At 41.2% G+C, this 23,290-nt stretch overlaps 1 protein-coding gene across 1 annotated transcript; it reads right to left on the reverse strand.

The window, feature by feature from the left end:
• Positions 1–467: 467 nt before the first annotated feature.
• LOC110516920 (uncharacterized) lies at positions 468–16,958 on the reverse strand. Its single transcript, XM_036942386.2, has 2 exons — positions 16,384–16,958; positions 468–3,036 (listed from the first exon to the last, which is right to left on the reverse strand). The coding sequence occupies exons 1-2, from the start codon at positions 16,703–16,705 to the stop codon at positions 1,826–1,828; spliced, it is 1,533 nt and encodes a 510-aa protein (XP_036798281.2). The 5' UTR covers positions 16,706–16,958; the 3' UTR covers positions 468–1,825.
• Between the last annotated feature and the right edge of the window lie 6,332 nt (positions 16,959–23,290).

Below are 23,290 nucleotides of genomic sequence, written 5' to 3' on the forward strand. Positions count from 1 at the left end.
GTCTTAACTAGTATACACAGATTAGTTTTCATCTAGTTCACTCAGAGCCTCCTGACTCGGCCCTGTTTACGCCTCCAAGGTACCCCTCACACAACAATACACACTCAAGAGCCTACTGCCTCAGCCCTGATCACACCTCCAAGGTGCCCCCCTCACACAGGAATACACACAAGAGTCTACGAGGCTTTTATAAAAACTCCACTAAGTGTTTCGCTCAACTTTCTTTAAAAAAAACTAGGTTGGAGATGTGGTACCCACTCAGCTCGCTCTCTCTCAGATCAAAGGTGGGTTCATCTAATCCGTTCCCCAAGTGTGGTCTCCCTGAGATCCCATGTTAAAGGGATCCCTCGTGCACCATTTACCCAGGTCGTCAGGAGCAGTCACCAAATCAGGATTCACATCCCCATCGCCAAATGTGTTTGTCTCCTCAATTGATATCAAAGAAATTAACAAACTTCTCACATGAGTTATTCTTAATCTAAATCTTTATTCACTTAATAATAAGGGAGCAGGTCAATACAACGCACACATAAAGTGAATCAATTAAGTGCTCTATGATAATGATGGCTGGTGGACAAATCACCCCCAGATGATTAATTGAGAGCCACGATACAAAAGTACAAAGGTCTTTTACAGCCAAGATACACCCCTTTCAACCTACATGATTTCTATCAAATATAGTTATAATTCTCAGCAGACAGTATCTACTGTAAAAACAGTAAAAACTCTGTGTTGAGACCAGGATCTGGCCCTGGGGTCATCTCTCCCTGGTACCATAGACAACAGAAACATTAACTCATACTCTGGAATGCGGTCACTTTAGGTTATATCACCCAAAATACATTGTAAATCTCCTGTCATTGTTTTCTCCCAGATGCCCATCCTCGGTAGAACACAGACACTATAGTTCTAAGAACCCTCTATTCTGTTGCATAAAACAACCATTTGATGCAATAAAAGGATTATAACATAATCTTGCAATTTTGTCACTGTCCACTTACTAGTAACAACAACTGGGACATAAAAGTCACCCACCATGAGACCCACTAAATCGGCCCAAGAGGAGGCAAACAAAATAACTGATAAACGAGGTGACACAAATCAGTGCGCCCTACGTGCTAACAAGCTATACGTACTAACGAGCTAGACGTGCTGAAATCCAACCTCAAAACATAAATGGAAAAACCAAAGCCAGTAACACTTTCCCCCTTAAGACAACAAATATATCCTATAACAGTTGTTGGAAAAGTTTGCACCACCAACAGAACTTCCATTTCACATTATATCCAACTACAATGCTTCACCTCCTAGAATATAAATATGGTTTCTACTGGCTGTCAACAATTAAAAACAAGAAAAAACATGTATTTCTAAATAATAATATACAATCGTATCTTTTCTTTTTCTTTCTATAGAATCCTAAAAATCATTAGCTTCTAGAACTCTCGTCTTCCTAAAACTCACTAGCTTCTAGAACTCTCGTCTTCCTAAAACTCACTAGCTTCTAGAACTCTCGTCTTCCTAAAACTCACTAGCTTCTAGAACTCTCGTCTTCCTAAAACTCACTAGCTTCTAGAACTCTCGTCCTCCTAAAACTCACTAGCTTCTAGAACTCTCGTCCCCTTGGAAGGAGCCCAAACAAAACTCATCTCCAATACGGAAAAACTTGCAGTCAAAATAAATAGTGATGCACTGGCTAAACACAAAACTTTTTGCCCACCCTTGAGACAATCAGCAACCAAATACTCCTACAATGTTAAAACATTCTACATTGTGACATTAAAATACTCCTTCTACAATGTTTGATATCATGAAAAAAACTCCTTCATGCATGTATTTTCTGATGTTTAATCAGATATCTTTTATCAGAGTATCTCTGGTCACATTGATCACAGCTATAAGGTTTCTCTCCTGTGTGTGTTCTATGGTGTATCTTCAGTTGGTTAGATTGAACAAAACTCTTCCCACATTGAGTACAGCTATAGGGTTTCTCTCCTGTGTGTGTTCTCCGATGTATCTTCAGTTCCCCAGATCGAACAAAACTCTTCTCACATTGATTACAGCTATAAGGTTTCTCTCCTGTGTGTGTTCGCTGGTGTACCTTCAGTCCCCCAGATTGAACAAAACTCTTCCCACATACAGTACAGCTATAAGATTTATCTCCTGTGTGTCTTCGATGGTGTATCTTCAGATGGCTAGATGTATAAAAAAACTTCCCACATTGAGTACAGCTAAAGGGTTTCTCTCCTGTGTGTATTCTCTGGTGTACAGTCAGACTGCTCAACTCAGTAAAACTCTTCCCACATTCATCACAGCTGTATGGTTTCTCTCCTGTGTGTGTTCTCTGGTGTGATATCAGGCTGCTTAGCTGAGTAAAACACTTCCCACATTGATCACAGATATAAGGTTTCTCTCCTGTGTGTGTTCTCTGGTGTAATATCAGGCTGGTTGAATGAGTAAAACTCTTCCCACATTGAGTACAGCTATAAGGTTTCTCTCCTGTGTGTGTTCGCTGGTGAAGAGTCAGATGGCTCGACCTAGCAAAACTCTTCCCACATTCATCACAGCTATACGGTTTTGCTCCTGTGTGTATTCTCCGGTGTGATATCAGGGTGCTAACGTGAGTAAAAGTCTTCCCACATTGATCACAGCTATAACGTTTCTCTCCTGTGTGTATTCTCTGGTGTGGTATCAGGTTGCTTAGCTGAATAAAACTCTTCCCACATTGATCACAGCTATAAGATTTCTCTCCTGTGTGTATTCTCTGGTGTACAATAAGATGGCTAGATGTTTTAAAACTCTTCCCACATTGAGTACAGCAATAAGATTTCACTACTGTGTGGATTCTCTGCTGAATTCTAATGCCTGCTGATGAGGTGAATCTCTTCCCACAGTCAGAGCGGTGAATTATCTTCCCTGTGGGTCTCTGCAGGTGTTTCTTGAGGAGTTCTGATCTGGAGAGACTCTTCTCTGCCTCGTCATTATCATGAGGTTGTTGAGGCTCCCCAGAGGATCCATGATAGTCCCGTATCACTCCTGTGTGAACAACAAAGTCAGACAGATGATTAAAGGCCCGCAATAGCAGAAATCCACTCTAAAAGGTGATGCCAACAGCGTAGCCATGATGTTGTACAACAATTGACGTCTGTAATGAATGTAATAATTATTTGACATTTGTCTTAAAATGAGTAACAATAGTCATATGTTGTCTTGTTTTCACATTAGTAGTAACATCTAAGATTGTAGAATAGAAATAAGTTATTCACGTTGTTGAAACTTTAAGCAGTTTGCCTGACGATTTTTGGTCTCCAATATAGCCCCTTTCTGTGTTTGCTAAAATTGTAACTAGTATATCTGCCTGGAGCAAAAATGGTGAACAAAGATTTTAGTTTTTCACAATGTATTCTGAATGTGAATATGGGAAAACTCCATTTCAAACTCCATTTCTAGGTTGCTAATGAGTGTATTTCACACTACTTTGGATTATAATTGTAAGGCTCGTTTGAATGTCCTGCTTAATATGTTTGTGTCATCATCGCAAATCAACCGCTTTGTACTTAAAAAAACACTTCAACCAGTAAAATGCTCTTTGGCTTTTTCATCAGCCTGACAATGACAGTTTGTACACTGTTTGCCAAATTGGTCCATAACACCACCTTACAACAAATATATCTGTAATGAATGAAGAAGCACTTTGGTTGTTGTTGCATGACATACATAGTGTACTCTAGGACCCATAACAATAACATAGACCTACTGTAGGACCCATAACTTCACCTAACAACAACGTACAATCAATAACACAATCTATAAAATCTATATGCAGTGTGTGCAAAAGGAGTGTCGGAGGTAAGGCAATAAAGGCCATAGTAGCGAATAATTACAATTTAGCAAATGAACACTGGAGTAATAGATGTGCAGATGATGATGTGCAAGTAGAAATACTGGTGTGAAAAAGAGCAAAAAGTCAATAAAAAAATGGGGATGAGGTAGCTAGTTGGATGGGCTATTTACAGATGGGCTGTGGACAGCTGCAGCAATCTGTAAAATGCTCTGACAGCTGATGCGTAAAGTTAGTGAGGGAGATTTAAGTCTCCAACTTCAGTGATTTTTGCAATTCGTTCCAGTCACTGGCAGCAGAGAACTGGAAGGAAATGCGGCCAAAGTAGGTGTTGGCTTTGGGGATGACCAGTGAGATATACCTCCTGGAGCGCGTGCTATGGGTGGGTGTTGCTATGGTGACCAGTTAGCTGAGTGAAAGCAGCCTAGCAAAGACTTATAGATGACCTGGAGCCAGTTGGTTTGGCGAATATTGCGAATATGTAGCGAGGGCCAGCCAACGAGAGCATATTGGTCACAGTGGTGGGTGGTATATGGGGCCTTGGTGACAAAACGGATTGCACTGTGATAGACTGCATCCAGTTTGGTGAGTAGAGTGTTGGAGGCTATTTTGAAAATTACATCGCCAAAGTCAAGGATCGGTAGGATAGTCAGTTTTACGAGGGTATGTTAGGCAGCGTGAGTGAAGGTAGCATGGAATTATAGATATACCTCTCCTTAATGCAACCGCTGTGTCAGATTAAAAAAACTTTACGGAAAAAAAAAATCATGCAATAATCTGAGACGGAGCTCAGAACAATAGCCAAATTAGCCGCCATGTTGGTGTCAACAGAAACCAGAAAATACATGATAAATGTTCATCAGAATGCAGTCCTAGGAATCCCAGGTCCACAATAAATGCTTGATTTGTTCGATAATGTCCGTTATATGTCCAATTAGCTACTTTGGTTAGCGCGTTTGGTAAACAATTCCAAAGTCACAAAGCGCGTCCACTATAACGTCACAAAATGTCCAAATGTTCCGTAACAGTCAGTAGAAACATGTCAAATGATGTACTGAATCAATCTTTAGTATGTTGTTAACATACATCTTGAATAACGCTCCAACCGGAGAATTAGATTGACTTCAGAAGAGCAGTGGAAGGGAGGTCCTCCTCATGTGAACGCGCATGTGAAAGCATGGTCAGCTCGTGGCAGACCTGACTAATTCCTGTCTCCTTCGGCCCCCCTTCACATTAGAGTCATCAGACAAAGTTCTATTGACTGTTGACATCTAGTGGAAGCCGTAGGAAGTGAAAACTCATCAATATCTCACTGTAATTTCAATGAGAGCTTGGTTGAAAATCTGCCACCTCAGAAAAAATTCAAACAGGAAGTGGAACTTCAGGTTTTTGTCATATGAGTTCTGTTATACTCACAGACATAATTCAAACAGTTTTAGAAACTTCAGAGTGTTTCTATCCAATACTAATAATAATATACATATATTAGTAAACTGCCTGCTCCTCAGGCCCAGTTGCTATGGCCACCTCCGTACACCTATCATCCAAGCTACTCAATACTGCCCCTGCAGCCATAAGAAGTTAAGAGCAGTTGGATGCCACGGATGGAGTGTTGTATGGCATTGAAGCTCGTTTGGAAGTTTGTTAACACAGTGTCCAAAGAAGGGCCAGATGTATACAGAATGGTGTCGTCTGCATAGATGTGGATCAAGGAATCACCCGTAGCAAGAGCAACATCGTTGGTATATACAGAGAAAAGAGTCAGTCTGAGAAATGAACCCTGTGGTACCTCCATAGAGACTGCCAGAGGTCCGGACAACAGGCCCTCCGATTTGACACACTGAACTCTGTCTGAGAAGTAGTTGGTTAACCAGGCGAGTCAGTCATTCAAGAAAAGAAGGCTGTTGAGTCTGCCGAAAAGAATACGGTGATTGACAAAGTCGAAAGCCTTGGCGAAGGTTGATGAAGACGGTTGCACAGTACTGTCTTTTATCGATGGCTGTTATGATATCGTTTAGTACCTTGAGTGTGGCTGAGGTGCACCCGTGACCAGCACGGAAACTGGATTTCACAGCGGAGAAGGTACGATGGGATTCAAAATGGTCAGTGATCTGTTTTGTTAACTTGACTTTCGAAGACTTTAGAACGGCAGGGCAGGATGGATATAGGTCTGTAACAGGTCTAGAGTGTCACCCCCTTTGAAGAGGGGGATGACCGCGGAAGCGTTCCAATCTTTATAAATCTCGGACAATACTAAAGAGAGGTTGAACAGACAAGTAATAGGGGTTGCCACAATGGTGGCAGATAATTTTAGAAAGAGAGGGTCCAGATTGTCTAGCCCAGCTGATTTGCACAGGTCCAGGTTTTGTAACTCTTTTAGAACATCAGCTATCTGGATTTGGGTGAAGGAGAAGCTGGGGAAGCTTGAGGAAGTAGCTGCGGGGGGTGCGGAGCTGTTGGGGGTAGCCAGGGGTTGGGGTAGCCAGCTGGTCCAGGTTCTATTTAAGAGTGTCTGGCCAGCCGTAGAGAAATGCTTATTGAAATTCTCGATTATCGTGGAGTTATCGGTGGTGACAGTGTTTCCTAGCCTCAGTGCAATGGGCAGCTGGGATGAGGTGCTCTTATTCTCCATGGACTTTACAGTGTCCCAAAACTTTTTGGAGTTAGAGCTACAGGATGCAAATTTCTGTTTGAAAAAGCTTGCATTTGCTTTCCTAACTGACTGTGTGTATTGGTTCCTGACTTCTCTGAAAAGTTGCATATCGCAGAGACTATTTGATGCTAGTGCAGTACGCCACAGGATGTGTTTGTGCTGGTCGAGAGCAGTCAGGTCTAGAGTGAAACAAGGGCTATATCTGTTCTTAGTTCTACATTTTTTGAAAGGGGCATGCTTATTTAAGGTGGTGAGGAAATTACTTTTAAAGAACAACCAGGCATCCCCTACTGACGGGATGAGGTCAAAATCCTTCCAGGATACCCGGGCCAGATCGATTAGAAAGGCCTTCTTGCAGAAGTGTTTTAGGGAGGGCAAGTTGGGCAGGATAATATCTATGAGGGTGCCCATGTTTACGGATTTAGGGTTGTCCTTGGTGGGTTCCTTGATAATGTGTGTGAGATTGAGGGCATCTAGCTTGGATTGTAGGACGGCCGGGGTGTTCAGCATATCCCAGTTTAGGTCACCTAACAGAACGATCTCTGAAGATAGATGGGGTGAAATCAATTCACATATGGTGTCCAGGGCACAGCTGGGAGCTGAGGGGGGTCTGTAACAGGCGGCAACAGTGAGAGACTTATTTCTGGAGAGATTAATTTTTAAAATTAGAAGCTCGAACTGTTTGGGCTTAGACCTGGAAAGTATGACAGAACTTTGCAGGCCATCTCTGCAGTAGATTGCATCTCCTCCCCCTTTGGCAGTTATATCTTGACGGAAAATGTAATAGATGGGGATGGAAATGTCTGAATTTTTGGTGGCCTTCCAAAGCCAGGATTCAGACACGGCAAGGACATCAAGGTTGGCGGAGTGTGCTAAAACAGTGAGAAAAACAAACTTAGGGAGGAGGCTTCTGATGTTAACATGCAAGAAACCAAGGCTTTTATGGTTAACTTCTCTAGGGTAGAGGGCAGCACTTTGAATTTTGGATGAATGCATGCCCAAATTAAACTGCCTGCTTCTCGGGCCCAGAAGAGATAATATGCATATAACTGGTAGATGTGGATAGAAAACACTGTAAAGTTTCCAAAACTGTTAAAATAGTGTCTGTGAGTATAACAGAACTGATTTGGCAGGCGAAAACCTGAGAAAAATCCATTCAGGAAGTAGTTTTTTGGGGGGTTTTGTAGTTTTCTATTCAATGCCATGACCGTATCCATTGACTAAGGACTCAAATTGAAGATAATATGCCTTCCACTAGATGTCAACAGTCTTTAGAATTTGTTTCAGGCTTGTATTGTGAAAAATGAGGAAGTAAGAGCAGTCTGAATGAGTGGACCCTGAAGTGTCACAGAGCTTTTTCATGCGCGAGATCGAGAGAGTGCCTTTCTTGTTTACCTTTTAAATTGACGACGTTATTGTCCGGTTGAAATATTATCGATTATTTAGGCTAAAAACAACCTGAGGATTGAATATAAACAACATTTGACATGTTTTTATCAACTTTACAGATACAATTTAGATTATTTTTTTTGTCTTCCTGTTTTGACTGCGTTTGAGCCTGTGGATTACTGAAGAAAACGCGCAAACAAAATTGAGGTTTTTGGATATAAAGAGACTATCGAACAAAAATAACATTTATTGAGTAAATTAATATCTGCTGAGTGCAACCATATGAAGATCTTTTATTTTATTTAACCTTTATTTAACTAGGCAAGTCAGTAAAGAACAAATTCTTATTTTCAATGACGGCCTAGGAACAGTCGGTTAACTGCCTGTTCAGGGGCAGAACGACAGATTTGTACCTTGTCAGCTCGGGGGTTTGAACTTGCAACCTTCCGGTTACAAGTCCACCGCTCTAACCACTAGGCTCTAACCACTAGGCAAAGGGAAAGGGATTAACTTTCTCTCAATTTCTGACTTGTGTAACTGTTCTACTTGGCTGGTTACTGTTTGTAATGATTTGTCTAGTGGGCTATGTTCTCAAATAATCGTAAGGTATGCTTTCTCCGTAAAGCATTTTTAAAATATGACACAGTGGTTGGATTCACAAGATGTTAATATTGAAACCTATTTAAAATATGTTTTGTTTTGAATTTGGCGCCCAGCAGTTTCACTGGCTGTTGAAGAGGTGGGACGCTAACATCTCACGTACCCAAGAGAGGTTAAAGAACCTAAAGGCTATCAAAACTGGTTGTCTAGTGCGTTGGGAACAGAGAATAAAAGGAGCAGATTTCTGGGCGTGGTAGGATAGATTCAAGGCATGATGTACAGACAGGGGTATGGTAGGGTGCGAGTACAGTGGAGGTAAACCTAGGCATTGAGTGACGATAAGAGGTTGCATCTCTGGAGGAAACCAGCTATGCTTGGTGAGGTCACCGCATGTGTGGGAGGTGGGACAAAAGAGTTCTCTGAGGCATGTTGAGTGGGACTAGGGGCTCCGCAGTAAAATAAAACAATGATAACTACACTAAACAACAGTATACAAGGCATATTGACATTAGAGACAAAGCAAGGCATAAAGCAATCACAGGTGTTGATTGGGAGAGCTAGCTAAGAAAACAACGGGTAAGACAACAGTTAATCAGCTAAGACAACAACAACAGGTACAATGGCAATAAATGGGTAGAGAGGGTCAGTTAACACAGGGCCTGAGTTCGAGGCCGGGGCCGACGGATAAACCAAATAAACACTGGAGTACCGTGATTAATGAACAGTCCAGCAGGTATCAGCTATGTAGCCAAGTGATCATAGGGTCCAGTGAACAGCAATATGTGAACCAGGGAAGCCGTTAGGTAGTCATTACTACACTAGCCAGGAGATGCGCCTGTCTCAAAGCTAACTGGTGATAGCGTCGGGACAAGGGTGTTAGCCACTATAGCCAATCCGGTGAAAAGGTCCAGAGTTTACGGCAGGAATCCGGTAATGGAGTGGCTTCTAGTCATCTTAGTGAAGAGTCTGGGAGGCATCAGCTGTGTAGCCGAGTGTTCATAGGGTCCACTGAGCAGGCCGGGAGATGGGCCTGGCTCAAGGCTAGCTTTGGGTCTGGGCCACTCGGTAGCAGCTAGCTAGCTGTGATTATCCGGTGTAATGGTCCAGAGCTTACGTCAGGAATACGGTGATGTGGTGGAGAAAAACAGTCCGATATGCTCACGGTTGATATCGTGCTGTGCAGACTGGCAGGTATTATCCAGGCTAAAAGCGTCTGGTGTCTGAGCTAAAAAGGTAAAGGCTGCTAGCAGTGGCTAACAATGACTATAAAATTAGTAGCTAATTAGCTGGTTAGCTTCTGATGGCTAGCTTCTGATGGAGGTTCTAGCTATAAGGTCTAAAAAAAAATAGCAGATCACATTGGGTGAGGCGGGTTGCCGGAAGGTATATTTAATTTAAACACGGAAAAAGATTGAAATACAGTGCCCTGAGAAAGTATTCGGCCCCCTTGAACTTTGCGACCTTTTGCCACATTTCAGGCTTCAAACATAAAGATATAAAACTGTATTTTTTTGTGAAGAATCAACAACAAGTGGGACACAATCATGAAGTGGAACGACATTTATTGGATATTTCAAACTTTTTTAACAAATCAAAAACTGAAAAATTGGGCGTGCAAATTTATTCAGCCCCCTTAAGTTAATACTTTGTAGCGCCACCTTTTGCTGCGATTACAGCTGTAAGTCGCTTGCGGTATGTCTCTATCAGTTTTGCACATCGAGAGACTGACATTTTTTCCCATTCCTCCTTGCAAAACAGCTCGAGCTCAGTGAGGTTGGATGGAGAGCATTTGTGAACAGCAGTTTTCAGTTCTTTCCACAGATTCTCGATTGGATTCAGGTCTGGACTTTGACTTGGCCATTCTAACACCTGGATATGTTTATTTTTGAACCATTCCATTGTAGATTTTGCTTTATGTTTTGGATCATTGTCTTGTTGGAAGACAAATCTCCATCCCAGTCTCAGGTCTTTTGCAGACTCCATCAGGTTTTCTTCCAGAATGGTCCTGTATTTGGCTCCATCCATCTTCCCATCAATTTTAACCATCTTCCCTGTCCCTGCTGAAGAAAAGCAGGCCCAAACCATGATGCTGCCACCACCATGTTTGACAGTGGGGATGGTGTGTTCAGTGTGATGAGCTGTGTTGCTTTTACGCCAAACATAACGTTTTGCATTGTTGCCAAAAAGTTCAATTTTGGTTTCATCTGACCAGAGCACCTTCTTCCACATGTTTGGTGTGTCTCCCAGGTGGCTTGTGGCAAACTTTAAACGACACTTTTTATGGATATCTTTAAGAAATGGCTTTCTTCTTGCCACTCTTCCATAAAGGCCAGATTTGTGCAATATACGACTGATTGTTGTCCTATGGACAGAGTCTCCCACCTCAGCTGTAGATCTCTGCAGTTAATCCAGAGTGATCATGGGCCTCTTGGCTGCATCTCTGATCAGTCTTCTCCTTGTATGAGCTGAAAGTTTAGAGGGACGGCCAGGTCTTGGTAGATTTGCAGTGGTCTGATACTCCTTCCATTTCAATATTATCGCTTGCACAGTGCTCCTTGGGATGTTTAAAGCTTGGGAAATCGTTTTGTATCAAAATCCGGCTTTAAACTTCTTCACAACAGTATCTCGGACCTGCCTGGTGTGTTCCTTGTTCTTCATGATGCTCTCTGCGCTTTTAACGGACCTCTGAGACTATCACAGTGCAGGTGCATTTATACGGAGACTTGATTACACACAGGTGGATTGTATTTATCATCATTAGTCATTTAGGTCAACATTGGATCATTCAGAATTCCTCACTGAACTTCTGGAGAGAGTTTGCTGCACTGAAAGTAAAGGGGCTGAATAATTTTGCACGCCCAATTTTTCAGTTTTTGATTTGTTCAAAAAGTTTGAAATATCCAATAAATGTCGTTCCACTTCATGATTGTGTCCCACTTGTTGATTCTTCACAAAAAAATACAGTTTTATATCTTTATGTTTGAAGCCTGAAATGTGGCAAAAGGTCGCAAAGTTCAAGGGGGCCGAATACTTTCGCAAGGCACTGTATATTGCAATATATACAAAAAAACATAACATTTAAAACAAACAGGTCTTAATGCTATGCCATCGTGGATTACAAGATGACTCTGTTAAAAACCATTGGATTTAGCAAACTCTGAAATTATTTAGTATTTCTGTGCCCATGAAAACTGTTTTCCCAGCGTAACATAAGGAGCCACTAAATGATACATAGTTCGAGTGCATTTCAGAATACAAAAAAACTGTGACAGCAAGATCAATATTTTAGTTGAAGGTCATCATATGACAAGCGTAACATTATGACTATAACTACTGTTCCCTGAAGGAGGGAAACAAGGTACAACATAGTATCAAATCCACGCCTTGCTGGAAGCCCCGCCTTCCACAGGTGATGAGCGTGAGGCTTGGATTTATTCCTTAAATTTAATACCGCTCTTCACCGACCCAGGAAAGGCTGTGAACAAACAGGTGTTGTTCATCGTTTCCCTCCTTCAGGGAAGTGTAATTGTAATCAAAGTTACACTCCCTTTCAGTCAGTCAACTTCGGAACAACATACTATGGGGAAATAAAATCATTCCCCAGCCGACCCAAACGGATACTAAATTAAACTGCCCCCTGCAGACCACCCAGACCTGACCCTACAAGATGCGTCAGTTTTGTCAATTTATTCATTGTCTTTTGTTTGTAACACTCCTATCAATGTTGAGTAAGGACGCACACCTGATTACCCATATAGAAGTAGGATTAATATATCTGGCCTGCACACAAATGTAGGCCTATAAATGTGTCCATTTGAGGATGTCTGATAGTATTTCTCATTGTCTTAACGCTGAACCACTAATGAGTTGTGGCGCTTCTCAAAGTAATTTTTCCTTCACCTCCAAACAGCAAGTAAACAAAGTCTAATCAAAATCAATTGCAAATGACAATAGTTCCTCAAAGTATTTTTGTTAAATATTTCCAGCTCTCGCCCTTTCGATAACCACTTGGCATAAAAGGGAAAATGTAATGCTCTGATCCAGTGGAAATGTCATAAAATACCTGATTACTTCTTATAATTTGCACAAGTAACCTACAGCTGTGTCCAGAACTCATTGGAGCAGGAAACTGAGGGCCTATAACATTTTATACAATGTTGAAAGCTTGCTATCTGAGTTTCCTGACCCAGTTGATAGTTGATACAATGTTTCAAGTTTGTTGTAGACAGGCCATTTGCAGCCAATGTGATTTCTTGGATATTTATTTCTATCAGGATATTTTCTACCTGCAGAGTGCAATGTTTTTATTTGTTGGCTTTATGTAGGCTATTTTATTTTTTTTACAAAGTTGGCAATGGCAATAAAAGTTACTTTTAGATTTCTATAATTTTCATTTAGATTTAGATAGAATGTACATTAATCACAGACAATAATTTTGAGATACTAAATTAAATGAAACTGTTCCACAAAAATGTGCATATGAAAATCATAACTGGAACACAGATTGGCAGAAATGGTCAGATAAATTGGCACTCCAACTGGAAAAGGTTGCAGACTGCTGGTGTAGTATATTACTAGTCTATTAGTCTATCTATCTGTAGTCCATTAGTCTATTACTGCAAACTTCAAGATCAGAACGGCAGAATTTACGAAGTCCAGCAGCGGAGGGGGGGCTCCCTCTGGCCAGGTTGTGTTGACGAGCGGCTCCCTCTGGCCAGGTTGTGTTGACGAGCGGCTCCCTCTGGCCAGGTTGTGTTGACGAGCGGCTCCCTCTGGCCAGGTTGTGTTGACGAGCGGCTCCCTCTGGCCAGGTTGTGTTGACGAGCGGCTCCCTCTGGCCAGGTTGTGTTGACGAGCGGCTCCCTCTGGCCAGGTTGTGTTGACGAGCGGCTCCCTCTGGCCAGGTTGTGTTGACGAGCGGCTCCCTCTGGCCAGGTTGTGTTGACGAGCGGCTCCCTCTGGCCAGGTTATGTTGACGAGCGGCTCTCTCTAGTTATGACTTAGTCATTTGTGTGTCTTAATTATTTGATCAAACAGAATGCTTAAATCATCAGACAAGTTCAGTACGTATATTTGATTTTATAAAAACACATGGGGTGATTGGTAGAAAGAACAGATGACTCTTGGTTGACCAAGATGTATTTTAGTTGGGGACAGCACTAGAACATGATTTTGGGGCTTCCGAGTGGTGCAGAGGACACTGCATCTCAGTGCTTGAGGCGTCACTACAGACACCCTGGATCAAATCCAGGCTGGATCACAACCGGCCGTGATTGGGAGTCCCATAGGGCAGCGCACAATTGGCCCAGCGTCGTCCGGGGTAGGCAGTCATTGAAAATAAGAATTTGTTCTAAAATGACTAGCCTAGTTAAATAAAGGTGACATTTAAATAAATAAAAAAATATTGTTTTATGACAAACCATTTTCTACAAATCCGTCAAATCCGTCAAACTTTGAGAAGGTTTTAAAACAAAGGTTTCAAACCAATTCATGAATGTAATTGAATCTAGGTGTTTCGCCTTTAACGTAATGAATCTGGATGTTTCGCCTTTAACGTAATGGCATAAAAATAAATTGGCTGAATATTATACAATGACTTATCAACAGCTGTAACAATTTGATTTGCATTTTAATGAGGGAAATAAGTATTTGACCCATCTGCAAAACATTACTTTGTACTCGGTGGCAAAACCCTTGTTGGCCATCACAGAGGTCAGACGTTTCTTGTAGTTGGCCACCAGGTTTACACACATCTCAGGAGGGATTTTGTCCCATTCCTCTTTGCAGATCTTCTCCAAGTCATGAAGGTTTCGAGACTGATGTTTGGCAACTCGAACCTTCAGCTCCCTCCACAGATTTTCTATGGGATTAAGGTCTGGAGACTGGAGGCCACTCCAGGACCTTAATGCGCTTCTTCTTCAGCCACTCCTTTGTTGCCTTGGCCGTGAGTTTTGGGTCCTTGTCATGCTGGAATACCCATCCACGACCCATTTTCAGGTTCTCTCCCAAGATTTGACGGTACATTGCCCCGTCCATCGTCCCTTTGACGCGGTGAAGTTGCCCTGTCCCCTTAGCAGAAATACACCCCCAAAGCATAATGTTTCCACCTCCATGTTTGATGGCGTTATTGGGGTATATAGGCAGCATTCCTCCTCCTCCAAACACAGCGAGTTGAGTTGATGCCAAAAGCTCCATTTTGGTCTCATCTGACCACAATACTTTCACCCAGTTGTCCCCTGAATCATTCAGATGTTCATTGGAAAACTTCAGACAGGCATGTATATGTGCTTTCTTGAGCAGTGGGACCTTGCGGACGCTGCAGGATTTCAGTCCTTCACGGCGTAGTGTGTTACCAATTGTTTTCTTGGTGACTATGGTCCCAGCTGCCTTGCGATCATTGACAAGATCCTATGGGCTAGTTCTGGGCTGATTCTTCACCGTTCTCATGACAGTGGTTACAACTCCACGAGGTGAGATCTTGCATGGAGCCCCAGGCCGAGGGAGATTGACAGTTCTTTTGTTTCTTCCATTTGCGAATAATCGTACCAACTTGTGTAGGTCTACAATCTTGTCCCTGACATCCTTGGAGAGCTCTTTGGTCTTGGCCATAGTGGAGAGTTTGGAATCTGATTGATTGATTGCTTCTGTGGACAGGTGTCTTCTATACAGGTAACAAACTCAGATTAGAGTGTGCTCCTAAGCTCAGTTTGTTACCTGTATAAAAGACACCTGGGAGCCAGAAATCTTCCTGATTAAGAGGGGGTCAAATACTTATTTCCCTCATTAAAATGCAAATACATTTTTTAATTTTTGACATGCGGTTTTCTGGATTTTTTTGTTGTTATTCTGTCTCTCACTGTTGAAACAAACCTACCATTAAAATTATAGACTGATCATTTCTTTGTCAGTGGGCAAACGTACAAAATCAGCAGCGGATCAAATACTTTTTTCCCTCACTGTATATACTATATAGCCTAAAAACCTGGTTAAACTATCATTATGACATCATGGATGAATGCTAGAATATACAAAACATCCTGAAAAACATCCTGAATCCTCAAAACATCCTGAATGAATTCTAGAATATACTATATATATATCCTAGAATCCTGGTTAAACTATCATTATGACCTCATGGATGAATTCTAGAATATACTATATATCCTAGAAACCTAGTTAAACTATCATTATGACATCATGGATGAATTATAGAAAATACTATATAGCCTCAATCTGTTTAAAATTATAATTTCGACCTCATGGATGGCCGGTCTTTGTATTCATAGTGTAGTGAATTCAGGGGGTAGCCTTGAGCTGAACTCAAACCTGGGTCCAGTGACTTTCAAGCCAACACTTATAACTGTTAGGCCAAGATGTCTGAACTTCTTGACGAGGTCGCTAGGTGTTGGGTTACGGTTGCTACAATAGCTTTCTCTATGAATTTGAGAGTGGTTACATTTCTCCAGCCCCCATCCCTCAGCTGTTTACCAAACCAAGTCTCTTGGCAGCCATTTTGTTGCTGTCTAAAAAAAACACACAGCCCAGCAATCTGCAGTTCAAACAATAACAAATCTGTAATTACACCACTGTTTTGGTAATAAGATGATGAATGGGGATGGAGAAATGAAACTATTCTCAAATTCATAGACAGACCTATGGATGCAAGGACTGACCATCCATCAACATTATAGTTTTAACCATGTTGAGGCTATACAGTGTTTATTTACATTGTTTACAACAGTTGAACTAAGCTTATGTGTTATATTCTTCAATAATCAATGGCTATAAATAATTTTAAAAGTCACAATATGCATGTAGCAATTGCAGATTTCCGCTTTAACACCAAACATCATATCAACAACTGCAGAGTTTGTGCCTCTGTATTTAAGACTGTACTTACTAGTGTTAATCAGGGAACGGTTTCTCAAAACCATCTTATGGCTAAATTCATCGTTAGAACCATTGGATGCCTTATTGAGATGCGTTTGAGAAACCGGGCCCAGATATCCAGTTTCCTCCTCCTCTTTCACTCCATAAACTGCATCCTCCTCCTCTTTCACTCTGAACGCGTCTTCCTCTTCTTTCACAGTAACGGCCTCATCCTCTACTTCTTGTTTTACTGAGATATCCACCTCTTCGTCCTCCTCTTTCACGGGAGCTTCTTTCTCTGTCCAGCAGACCTCCCCTTCTTTAGCAGGAAAAGAGTAGCTTAGTGAACTCATGGTCGGAGATATTAGCTAGCTAGGCTAATGCTAACTAAACCAGTCGGCTAACTGACTAATAACAACAACGTAAATATGAAAATAAATCGGATAACTAACTATACGACAATAGTGGGTTTAAAACACAGTGGCTAATATACACTAAAGCGTCTAACGAGCTTTATTGGTTCGGCTATTTTGTCTAGCAAGCAACCGTGGTGTCTGACTAACTGTTGTGCTGTTGAAAGAAGCGTTCCGTCCACTAGATTATACGTCACAATAACAGCATAACCTTATATTCCCAGATCGCCATCTGCTGACTGGAGTGGGTAACGCAGTAAAGTAAAAGTAAAATGAGTAAAATGTTTTTTTTTATTTTCAAACGCCGCTAGAACTAAAATATTCATTACCCCCCCCTAAATAAATCAATATCAGTCAATATATTTTTCTGTCCGGCACTTGGAGAGGCTGCTGCTGCTAGAATTTCATCAGCAAAGATAGCGGACAGAAATACTAGGAGAGAGGGGTACCCCTACATAGAACTGAACTGGATCAAAGATAGCGGACAGAAATACTAGGATGGAAGCAAATGTGAGGGTTTATAACTTCATAACGAATCATGCAAAAATCATGTACAGTTGACAGCAATGTTAGTTAATGTAGAGACAAACGATTTTGCATTTTTTTAATCATAATGTTCATTTACGAAAATCGTGATTTAGCCAGCTAGCTGACTAGCTAACATTAGCCAGCTAGCTGGGTTACCTTTATGTGTGTTGTGACATGAGTATGAAATTGTAATTCTGGTTGTTTTAGGGACTCATGAAACAACCAGCAAACCAGGCTGTCGTTTTGTGAAACAGTGGATGTATAGAATCTAGCTGAATAATTTACTGCAAATTGAATGTACAACTGTGTAAGCTTGCCTTGCGGATATTTGCCATGCAGATAGATGAAATAACGTAGCTATGTTCTTGCTTATTGTGCAGTGGATGATTAAAATCCCTGTATGCCCATGGATGTGTAGCTAGCTATCTAGCCGATCTGTGTATGGACCCAAACGTTTGGTATACATATTAGTTCAGAACCTAGCTATCATAGCCAGTTGTATCAACTTCAAAACAGCCCGAATGACATTAATGAAGCCTATGGATTGAGTAGAATATAATATCATGTTGTGCCAATGATGAAATTTGAATATACATGTAGTTATTACCATGCATGAGATCCCCACATTGTAGCCTGTACATTTAATATATTCACTGATCATGTACTCTACCTTGGCAAATAAAGGTGCAGTTTAGGTATGAATGTCTTTGAGATTATTTTCAGTCATATCCAATACCAGGAGTGTCAAATTCCAGTCTTTGAATGACGCTGTGTCTGCATGTATGTATTACAATTATACACTTCAACAGTGTTTACCAATCTTGGTCCAGGGACATCAATGGTTACACATTGTAACTAATAGACTAGAAACAGGATTCAACTAGTTACTTCATACATACAGAAATATAATGTTAAAAAACACTACACTACACTTCCTATGCATCATGTAAATACTCTTAACACCGGTTCATCTCAATATCTAATTTCCTTCATCTGCATTGATCTGATAAACACGGGACAGGTGGAGTATTTCATCACATTACACTTCATTTCAACCAGTAGAGAATGTGAAACGCTTTATTGAAAAGCTCATTATCCAAGTGTTATAAACACAAGTTTAATCTGTACTTCAATGCACATCTGTTGTGAATTATAAAAACAGAGGAAGAAAGAGGAGGTGTAAAATACAGAAAGGGACCTCCCGGTCGTGGCACAGCTGGCGCTGCAGTACAGCGCCCTTAACCACTGCGCCACCCGGGAGGCTAGAGAGAGCATGTTTAAGCCTTGTGTTTTTATTTTTTATTCTAACATTGTTAGTCATCAATCAGGAGGTGAAATGTAAAACTGACCTTGGATCATTAACTCTGGGACTACTGCATCTATCTGTATTTCAATGTAAAGCATCTCTTTAATAATACTGTTGACCTGACCAAGTGACCTCTCACCTCTGATCATGCTGTGTCCTCTATGTAGCTAGTTCAGATGCAGGAGGGGTTCACCGACACAGCTGATATAACCTAGAGGATTTAGGGAGAAGGGGAGAGAGGGATGAAGTGAAGGAGAGAGACTGTTATTGAGAAAATAAGGTAGTTAAAACGGACCCTGTGTTCAACAGGAATCTGTGTGTGTGGCCTCACCTGGTGTCCACACCACACTAAGTGGCTGCAGAGTACTTTATGCTGAAAAACATGAACGGACCCACAAGGACAAACAATATAGCGTAAATATAGAAATAATGAAGTGTCTTACTATTCTCCATGGTTGGCCCTCTTGCCTATTCTTTGAAGGTGGAAGGAGCCACAGTTATACACCTGAACCTGCTTACTGCACAACACCATCCATCAATCAGATTGATACATGAGTGTGTAGTTGTGGGTTATAGGGTGTCTAATTGTTCTTTAAAAAATTCAATATGGGTGATTTAAAATAGCCTGTTTTGTCTTTTGCACAGACTTCACACCCTTACCTAAACAGCACCCTCACCTGAGAAGTAGAAATCAAAGGAAGAGAAACTGGGAATGGAATAACTGCAGTTGACATAGCTAAGTAAATGGAAGAATACTCTTATTGCAATGTGAATGGCTCTTAAAAGAGCCTTTGGTTGTGCATACTGTAGTCTATGGTGTTGCCAGGGAACAGTCCCCTCTTTGAAGAAGTAGCAGGTGAAGATCTCCTGCACACGGATTGCCTCTCTTGCTGCGTTGTTGGACCCCATCCTTGAAACATCCTGCAGAGCAGCAGACTCCTCCTCTGGGACACGGCGGCGAGCTGCAGATCCCCTCCTGGTCCTCATGTTCATCCTCATGAAGTTATGCAGGACACAGGTAGCCTTCACACACCTGAATTATTCCAGGAGGCAGTCCCAGATGACCCTGGATGACCCTAGGCAATCGTTTTGAAGGAATCTCCAGTTTCAAGGTATCTGTAGGAATATGGAAGACAATGTAATTATTAGACTGTTACATCACCAGGTCATTGTGGATTACTAAAGTATAATATCCCTGATAACAAATCATGCTAACATTGGATTGATAGATGCATGGGCACACATATGTGCATGTGTAGCATGTGACAATGACAGGATCATATCAAGGACGGCATCACAAATTAATACATAAATACCACTTGAAGCTTGATGATGAGTTGATCATTTGAATCAGCTGTAGAGTGCTGAGGAAAAAACAACAATGTGTCTCTTTGAGTCCCCAGGATTGAGAACCACTGCTCTGCATTGCGACCTCTTCATATGTAGACTGGCTTTCATAGTGCTCTTTATCTGAGGACAGAAAACCTCACAAGAAACAGACTTCATTATAGTCAAATTAACTCACACTGAATATTATCTTACTATTATCTCCATCCTCACTTCTAGGGACAGGAACAACAGAAAAGTGCTTGCCCTTTCCAGAATAGCCTCCTCTCTCACTGACAGTTGGGGCTGCTATCATTTCACCCTCCTCCATGGCTGTTAGCTAGCTACCTACAAATACATTTGGAGTTTGTTTTTTACAGTGATAAATAGATAGCTAGCTAATATGAAGTTAGGTAGCTGGTGATATTTAATTCACTTAGCTATCTATCTATACAGAATGTGAAGTTGCCTAGCTCGCTCATTTAGCAGCTCATTTGAGTTGGGACTGTTGCTAGTTAGATAATACTACTTTTTTTTTTTTTTCATTTCCAAAATCTATTTACTTACTTACTTGAATAGGTTCTCCCAGCCATGTGGACAACTGGAAACAGGGCAGCAAAGTTCATCACCAGAGGGTGTTACAGGATATTACTATTGAACTATGTACCCATTTAACTACCAGACCTTCATACAAACTTGCTCTGCTGACTTCTTGACGGAGTCACAACGGGCGGCCTAAGCGGCATCTAGTCCATCTGCTGACTGGACGTAGTTGAGTAAAATGTATATTTTATTTTCAGACAAAAAGTTAAAGGATAGGAAGCACGAGTTTTTACTCACCAGTGTAACAACACAGTGTGGTTAAAGACTTAGTAAGCTAGTTGTAGCCATGATCTGGTTACCTATATGTTCAAACAGCTATGTTTTTGTTTGAAATTTCCAAAATTAAAATGACAAATTTACATTTGAAATGTTTTCTTTACTCAAGTATTACAATTGTTTTTTTAGGGGTGTAGGGTGGAAGCTGTCTCCACATAACAGGGAATTCCTGTCAGTCGGCTTCCTGTATAGGTCTGTGCTAAAGCCACCCCCATTCCTCTTAATCGAAATGTCCAGATAACTTGTTTCATGCGCATCAAAGGTGAGGGTGAATTTCAGATGTTCACTGCTTGTATTGATGATGGAGTGGAATCGATGAAGTTCCTCTGCTGTCCCCTGGAATAGAAGGAACACGTCATCAATTAATACTTTTTCAGAACCTGATGAGGTGCTAGAATGGATTGTTAGGGCTGACAATCACATTCTTCTCTAACAACCCCACATACAGTTACGCATAATTAGATGGTATTTTTTTTGTTAACTGTTAACTACAATGACCATAATGACCTGAGCGCCTACTTGTCATGTCTGTGTTTCTTTTACACCTGCTACGTAAAAGAGACTGAAGAATGTGTAACAGTATAGTTTCCGGCCCTCTCCTCGACCCTACCTGGGCTCGAACCAGGGACCCTCTGCACACATCAACAACTGACACCTACGAACCATCGTTATTAGCGCACACCCCGCTAACTAGCTAGCCATTTCACATCAGTTACAAATGCACAATGGTCAATGCTATCTGGGATTTTTGGGATATCCCTACCCTAAAACCCTAACCTTAACCCCTAACTTAACCATTTTAAATGTAAACTTCAATGGGCTAGGGACGTCCCAAGGATGTATTGCTACCTGAAATTACACAATCTAAGTGTTTGATCGTTGGTATTCAGCAGTCATAAAGCCTTATTTACTTTAATGAACTACTAAAATAGTGATTTTGTCAGACAGCAGCTCTACACTTTATTGACTGACTGATCCATTCATCCTTCCATCCCTCCTCAGCCTTCCTCTCCTCTGAAGACCCAGTGAGGGTGGAGCTCAGTCAGAGAGCTGTTGAGGGACTGGTTAGGAAGAACACTTCTACAGCCAGAAAGGTCACAAGTGGTTTAGATGGTAAATATTTATGTCCCCTTAGTGGTTCATCACGTCAGCAAAAGGGTGTATGTTTCATCATCTATGTTTATTTACATTAGTGCAAATTGTCCACTGATATTGGTGTAATTTCTCACCCCTTTTCGCTGTATGAAAGTTAATTCCCCTCAGGCACACATTTGTTCTTTACTATTAAGGTAATTTGTGTAGAATGTACAATTTGATTGCAGAAACTCCTCCCTGCTAATGAGGAAACCGCTAGTTATGGATGTAGTATAGTGCCTTGCGAAAGTATTCTGCCTCCTTGAACTTTGCGACCTTTTGCCACATTTCAGGCTTCAAACATAAAGATATAAAACTGTATTTTTTTGTGAAGAATCAACAACAAGTGGGACACAATCATGAAGTGGAACGACATTTATTGGATATTTCAAACTTTTTTTACAAATCAAAAACTGAAAAATTGGGCGTGCAAAATTATTCAGCCCCTTTACTTTCAGTGCAGCAAACTCTCTCCAGAAGTTCAGTGAGGATCTCTGAATGATCCAATGTTGATCTAAATGACTAATGATGATAAATACAATCCACTTGTGTGTAATCAAGTCTCCGTATAAATGCACCTGCACTGTGATAGTCTCAGAGGTCCGTTAAAAGCGCAGAGAGCATCATGAAGAACAAGGAACACACCAGGCAGGTCCGAGATACTGTTGTGAAGAAGTTTAAAGCCGGATTTGGATACAAAAAGATTTCCCAAGCTTTAAACATCCCAAGGAGCACTGTGCAAGCGATAATATTGAAATGGAAGGAGTATCAGACCACTGCAAATCTACCAAGACCTGGCCGTCCCTCTAAACTTTCAGCTCATACAAGGAGAAGACTGATCAGAGATGCAGCCAAGAGGCCCATGATCACTCTGGATGAACTGCAGAGATCTACAGCTGAGGTGGAAGACTCTGTCCATAGGACAACAATCAGTCGTATATTGCACAAATCTGGCCTTTATGGAAGAGTGGCAAGAAGAAAGCCATTTCTTAAAGATATCCATAAAAAGTATTGTTTAAAGTTTGCCACAAGCCACCTGGGAGACACACCAAACATGTGGAAGAAGGTGCTCTGGTCAGATGAAACCAAAATGGAACTTTTTGGCAACAATGCAAAACGTTATGTTTGGCGTAAAAGCATACCCCAAGCGACTTACAGCTGTAATTGCAGCAAAAGGTGGCGCTACAAAGTATTAACTTAAGGGGGCTGAATAATTTTGCACGCCCAATTTTTCCGTTTTTGATTTGTTAAAAAAGTTTGAAATATCCAATAAATGTCGTTCCACTTCATGATTGTGTCCCACTTGTTGTTGATTCTTCACAAAAAAATACAGTTTTATATCTTTATGTTTG

The sequence above is a fragment of the Oncorhynchus mykiss genome, chromosome 13 (genome assembly GCF_057628025.1).
Source record: "Oncorhynchus mykiss isolate SJ-2025 chromosome 13, ASM5762802v1, whole genome shotgun sequence".
In the NCBI taxonomy this organism is placed as follows: Eukaryota; Metazoa; Chordata; class Actinopteri; order Salmoniformes; family Salmonidae; genus Oncorhynchus; species Oncorhynchus mykiss.

Bases quoted from the DNA above. Each gene is read 5' to 3' on its own strand.
- LOC110516920 (XM_036942386.2), bottom strand. From the start codon at position 16,705: ATGAGTTCACTAAGCTACTCTTTTCCTGCTAAAGAAGGGGAGGTCTGC. The intron at 3,037-16,383 runs GTAAGTACAGTC...TTGTTCACACAG, and splicing joins CCGTTCCCTGATTAACACTA to GAGTGATACGGGACTATCAT.